Raw genomic sequence first — 6177 nt, 5'->3', positions numbered from 1 at the left:
AGCTCCTTTTCAAAGGTTTTATTTTTTCAAGCTTTATCATACTCAGGTCTCCCCCAATCTTTCTTACAGAACTACCCAATTACTACTGACAATCTCAGACATTATTTTACACATATGAAATGTAGACAGTCTGTCCTTTTTGAATCCCTTGCAATCAGTCTTCAGCATGTACCTTGTTTCTTTTGGCTCTCAATGTCAAATGTTCTATTAAGTTCTTCATCCCTTTACTTAGTGTGGGACTAACCTTCCCTTAAACACAATTTTGAGTCCTGATGCTGACTCTTCCAAAGCACCAGCTGGTCTAATCCAAGTTTCATTCTAGTCCTGCAGACTCTGAGCTTGTCCCAAGAGTCGTTCCCAACTTCCTGGCTCAAGATTTTATTTTAGCCCCCGATCCAATCATCCCAGAACAGCAGCTTATCAAGTCAAGGGCAGACACTTTCCTTCTTTCCACTTCCTAGACAACTGAATCAACTTTTGGGCTAACGATGCCAAGTTAACCCAAGGGAAGCAAGGCTTTGTGGTCAGGACTAGTGGGAACCGACGATGACTCTGAGAACAAAAATGAAATGAATGAAAACTGACTTTCCTGAATATTTCAACATTTGTTTCTCTGATTACAGCCACTGAAAACCAAACCAGCTTCCCCAGGTGTTCTATCTCCCACTGCCCAAAAGATCAATTTGGCCAAGCACAACAGACAACTTGTTCACAAGGTGCCATCTGAATTTATCGGCTTAAAATTAAGAGAATGAACCAATCGAAAGCATTCAGGAAAAGTGTACTGACAAGTGTTTAATTGCTGAATTCTTATGATCACATCATCCAGCTGAACCCTCCAAGTCAGTTTTAACACGACTATAGAACATGTCGAGCATAACAGGTACTTAACAACTCAGCAGAAGGTCCTATCACAGCTCCCATTCAAAGATCACCCACACATGTGATGGGATGTTCTTTACTCTGGATTGTTAGACAATAAAATACATTGAAATGCCTTTCAACAATTTAAAGGCAGTATTTAATCAAATCACTGTAATTAAGCTGTTTATGAATGGAAAGTTAGGGAATTTAAGTTAGAAGTTCGTGAGTTTGTTTTGATTCAGTTGACCTTGCCTTTGGACAGGCTGGGGCACAAATTTTCCCCAAAAGATAATCCCCCCAACATACTACATGTAAAAGTCATATGAAACTATCAAGTAGGTTTTCCCTATTGCTTAGTAAAAGAAGCCAGATTTAAAACTTTCCAAGACAGAGGTGGAGCACATCACCTCTATTAAAAATCTTGTAAAAGAAACAGAAGTGTGACAGCTCCGTCGTGGCTGTAACTATGACCCTTCCTTCATTAGGACTGCTGAACAAAATTTTTAAACAGCCATTCATGATCAAAATTCTCTGGTTGATGAAACCAATTTAAATAGGATTGTTATGATACATGTAAAAAAAGAAAAGCAATCTCATCACAAGAGAGACACCTCCTTTTTATAATAAACAAGGCAGTAGACAGCCATTACTCGCTGGTGGCCTTTTTAAGGTATGCTATCAAGTCTGCCCTCTCTCCCTTCTTCTTAATGCCTGCGAAGATCATCTTGGTTCCAGGGATGTACTTCTTGGGGTTCTCCAAGTACTCCATCAGCGTATCCTCTCCCCAGATGATACCTAGAAGAGGCACAGCAGACTCATCAGCTCAGCTAAGCAGGGCTAAGGCAGCTTCTGCAGGGGCCGGAGCCCCAGCCCCACCGCTCCCCCCTTTACCTTTGTTCTTGTTGGCATCTGTGTAGGAGAAGCCGGGAGACTGGCCGGTCTTTCGGCCAAAGAGGCCGTTCAGGTTGGGCCCCGTCTTGTGCTTGCCCCCCTTCTCCACCGTGTGGCACTGGGCACACTTCTGAACAAAGATCTTCTTGCCCTTCTCCACATCACCCATGGTGAGATCTAGGAATAGAAACATTTACCCGCCTTGTGTTGTAGGAGTGGGAGGACGCTTGCTGACCGGCCACTCGAGGGTCATCACCCCTCACTTTACCTATGAGTGACCGGCCGGCCTGAGGTCACTGGTCAGGCCCTGGCCCCATGCTGGACGCCTCCTCTTTGGGCAAACCTGACCCACCCCAGACCCCAGACCCTCTTTATCATCCAAGCTCTGTCCCTCGGACAGGATGGATGTGGGGGTGCACCCAAGAGACACGGAACGGCCGATTGGGGGTCCCGGACTGGGTGACCTTGGCCCTATCATCTCGCCCCTGGGCCTCAGTTTCTTTTTCTGTAAAATGCGCATTCCATGCCGGGCAGGACAGAACCAAAGCCCCATTTGGATGGAGCCCCGGGGTCACTGCTGGTCACCGGCCTGACCTTGGCCGAACCCTGCCCGGGCTCCCAGCCTCAGTTTCCCTCTCTGATGAGGTCAAAGTGGAGTCACCCGGGGGCTACACAGGGAGGCCGCGAGGGCTCCCCCTTCTCCCACCCACGCACCCCGCGACAGAGATGGGCGAGCCGGGCCCATCCTAGGGAGGGGTAAGCCGAGGCCCAAGGGCGGCCGGCCCCACGCCCCCCCCCCCCCCCCAGGGCACGTCCACGTCCGTCCCGCGCCTCCGCCCCCGCCCCAGCACGGCCCCGGGTCCGAGGGGTCGGGCCAGGCCCAGGCCCGCTCCCCGCCGCCCCGAGCACGCGCCCGGCTGCGGCCTCCCTCCCCGCGGCCCCGCGCTCACCCACTCACCCGCTCCGCCGCCGCCGCCGCCTCGGTCCGACTCGCGCTTCCTCTGCCCAAGGACACGCCGTACCCGCTACTATGTAACCGGCGTCGGTGCAACCGAACCCGCCGCCCCGCCCTCGCAGTGACGTCACGGAGGCCCGGCCAATCCCCGAGCCCGACGGGCCTGGCGCGTGACCCGGCTGCCGGCGGGCGGCCCCGCCAGCAGGGTAGGCTGCGCGCCCAGGGCGCCCTCTCCCCTCCCATCTCGGGGGGGCGGGGTTTCCTTAACCGGTAGTGACGCCGTGACGTACGACCGGACATCTTCAGAGAGCGCGCCGAAGGCTTGGGGCCTGCTGGGGGAGGGCCTTGCGCACGCGCATTCTGCACCCGCCGAAGCCGGGGCTGGGGCCCCTGCTCCTCTCTGCATCTGAGCTCAGCGTGATCGCCGGCTTCGCAGGCTGCGCATGCGCCTTTGCTAAAGGGCGAGGCGCACAGAGGGTGGAGGACGGAATCCGCCCGTGATCGTGTGGGTCAGAGTTAGATCCCGGGTCCTCTGACTCCAAACCTAGGGCCATGTATCAGCCTAGGGTATCAGGGTTCAAATGGAACTCGCTTGCACTGTTACCCCGCGCCGGTCACTTAACCTCTGGCTGGGCCTCAGTTTCCCCATCTGTAAAGCGGGGATGAGGTCCCTTCCAGTTCCCAACCCCGTGATCTTTCGTGGTTCTGGGGTGAGCCCAGGAAGCTCATCAGATAATAACCATAATTAATAATTAGTAATGCTAATATGCAGATCGCCGCAGGGTTTGCAGAGCGTGCGTCTCTCACTCGCGGCCCGACCCGCGGACTGAGCCCGCGCCCAGGACTGGGTCACCCCCGCATCCCCCAAGACGCAGCCCTGGGGCCCCGCGCACCACGACCTCCCTCTCTGCCTTTCCCCAGGGTTGTCCTCCTTTAGTAGACTGTAAGCCTCTTGAGGGCCGGACCGACCTCCTTTCCTTTTGCCGTTCCTATGGGCATCCCCAGCCAGCGCTGTACTATGGGGGAGGCGCCTTGGCTTTGGTCTCCTTCCCACCCTGGACATGCCAGAGGGGAGGGTCTGCAGGATGTGACCTCCCCAGGATCTGGCCGGTGGCAGGGTCTGCCCCAGGGGCTCCAGAGGGCTCGGCCACAGAGAGCCCCCGAGGGAAAAACCAGAACCACAGCATAGCCCACCTCCTAGGGTCTGTTGGAGTACTCCGATAAAAGCGCTTCCAGGAGCGGAGTTTCTCGTTTGCCACATGTTCTTTCTCAGCTTGAGCCCATTTCCCCTGGATTCCGTATTTACCCATAAGAGGGTCACGGACTTTTGGGGATGTTTCAAACCAACTATGCCATCGTAGTAAAACACCAATTTCCAAAGTTAATGAAGTCTGGCTGACTAACTGACATCAACTAAAGATCGTGGTAAAAAGAAGCACACTGGTGGGGGCTCATGAGCTGTGACACTAGGAAGGCAATCCTCAGTCCTTCAGGGATTACCCTGGAGCTCTAGGGTTGTGTTATCCATGCTCTGAGGACCGGCTTGTCAGTGGGCAAGGGAACTGGGATAGGCATTCCAGATGTATAGATGTCCTTGTTTCCTCATCGATAGAATGTAAGCTTCCTGAGGGCAGGGGCTATTTTATTTTTTTTCTTTATACCTTGGCACATAATCACTTAACAAATGTTTGTCAATTGGTTAAAGCTTCCGGTTGCAGAAGCATTCTAATAAGGCATTCTAATACACTAATATTCTAAAATTGCAGAAGCATTCTAGAAGGAGGCCTTTAGTAGGAAAGGACAGGCTCTCTATAGGCCTCCCAACCGTAGGCCTCTGTCCTCTATCCCTGTGTATAAAGTAAATATTTATTAAGGGCCTATTCTATGTTAGGCTTTGGGTATACATGGATGAAAACAAAGCAGTCTCTTTCCTTAGGGATTTTATTCACTCTGTGTGTGTGTGTGTGTGTGTGTGTGTGTGTACAGTAAACTCAGAATTTTCACTAGCCTCAATGAAAATACATTTTGTATCATGTACAACTTCAAAAATTCATTTCTTGTGATTTTTGTCAATTCAACAAACGTTAAATACCCTAATGTAGTGAAGAAACTACCGGGTCTTGATGGTACCAAAAAAAATAAAAAAGAGATAGTCACTTTGTGAAGGAGTATACATTAGACAGGGGTGGTGAGAGGTGGGGATAGCACCCCAGTACTTCAACACACCAAGGATCATGATTTCATTGGTGTGGGTGCCTCCTCTTTAACCTGGATTGTAGTCTGTCTGTGACTGTAGTAGACAGTCTTCAGGAGTCACAGTGTCTAAGAATTCATGTAACCCATTGTTTGGTCTCTCTGAACCTAAGCGGATCTGCTCACTTAACCTTTGGGATCTCAGGGTCACCTCCTTGCCATGAGGAGACCTCAGAGTAGGATGTCAGTGGAGGACCCTATGTCTCCACCTATAAGGTGAGTCAGGCAAAGGAGAGATCTAGATTGGAACTAGGACTCGAGGAGGGGGGTCAGAGAAGGCTTTGGGAAGAAAGACACTGAAAGGCCAAGATGAAGGAAGGAATGCCTTCCAAGCATGAAGGACAGCCCGGGCAATTTCTCACAGGTAGAAGATGGCATGTTGTGTTTGGGGGATAGTTAGTAGTATGGTTTGCCTGGGACATAAAGTAGATGAAGAGGAGTGATACATAATTAGGCTGGAGAGGTAGGCTAGAGTCAGATAGTGGGTGAACCTTAAAGGCAGCCTCAGGAGCTTTGGTTATCCCAGAAGCAACAGGGAGCCACAGAAGGTTTTTAGTGACAGGATACTTCCTGTATCCAAATAGATTATAACCCCTACATGCATTAGCAGGTAGGCTCGAGGAGTTCCTCTAGCCAGAAAACAGATGGTGTCCTGTCATGTCATGTCATGTTATATTTGTAAAGTGCTTTGCAAACCTTTAAGTTACATATAAACGTTAGCTATTATATTGTTATCTTGTAGCCATCATTTTGTTGTTTTTCAGTCATTTCAGTCATGTCTGATTCTTCATGACCCCCTGTGGGGTTTTCTTGGCAGAGATATGGAGTGGCTTGCCATTTCCTTCTCCAACTCATTTTACAGATAAGGAAACTGAGGCAAACAGGGTAAAGTGACTTGTCCAGGTCACACAGCTAGCAAATGTCTGAGGCTGGAATTGAACCTGGCGTTGAAATGATTTGTATTATATTGTATCATATGTCACATTGTATCGTATATCTTATCATATCACATCACATATATCATGTCACATAATTTCATATCATAAAATCTTATGTCACCTCATCGCATCAGCCTTGCAGTAATAGGCCTGTCCAAGCTCAGCTTGGTCCTTGGGTCACAGACCTGGCCAGGCCTGAAGCAAAGCTTTCCCAGCTTGGCCAGAAATGCTCAGAACTGATATCGTGGCTGTCACAGTCTTTAAGATCTTGTGGTC

General features: G+C 50.3%; 1 protein-coding gene across 2 annotated transcripts; it reads right to left on the bottom strand.

The window, feature by feature from the left end:
• Window positions 1-769: 769 nt before the first annotated feature.
• On the bottom strand, window positions 770-2810 carry LOC114050698 (cytochrome c). 2 transcript variants are annotated; one of them, XM_027872559.1, is made up of 3 exons: window positions 2714-2810; window positions 1756-1932; window positions 770-1659 (listed from the first exon to the last, which is right to left on the bottom strand). In XM_027872559.1, the coding sequence occupies exons 2-3, from the start codon at window positions 1922-1924 to the stop codon at window positions 1511-1513; spliced, it is 318 nt and encodes a 105-aa protein (XP_027728360.1). In that variant the 5' UTR covers window positions 1925-1932; window positions 2714-2810; the 3' UTR covers window positions 770-1510. The 2 variants fall into 2 exon arrangements, with proteins under 2 accessions (XP_027728360.1, XP_027728361.1); XM_027872560.1 differs by having other exon boundaries at window positions 2706-2756.
• Window positions 2811-6177: the final 3367 nt, after the last annotated feature.

This window comes from Vombatus ursinus, unplaced genomic scaffold, assembly GCF_900497805.2.
Source record: "Vombatus ursinus unplaced genomic scaffold, bare-nosed wombat genome assembly UNPS02014799.1, whole genome shotgun sequence".
Lineage (NCBI taxonomy): Eukaryota > Metazoa > Chordata > Mammalia > Diprotodontia > Vombatidae > Vombatus > Vombatus ursinus.
The sequence above is the reverse complement of the archived record's forward strand: the minus strand, read 5'-3'. Positions and strand labels throughout refer to the sequence as shown.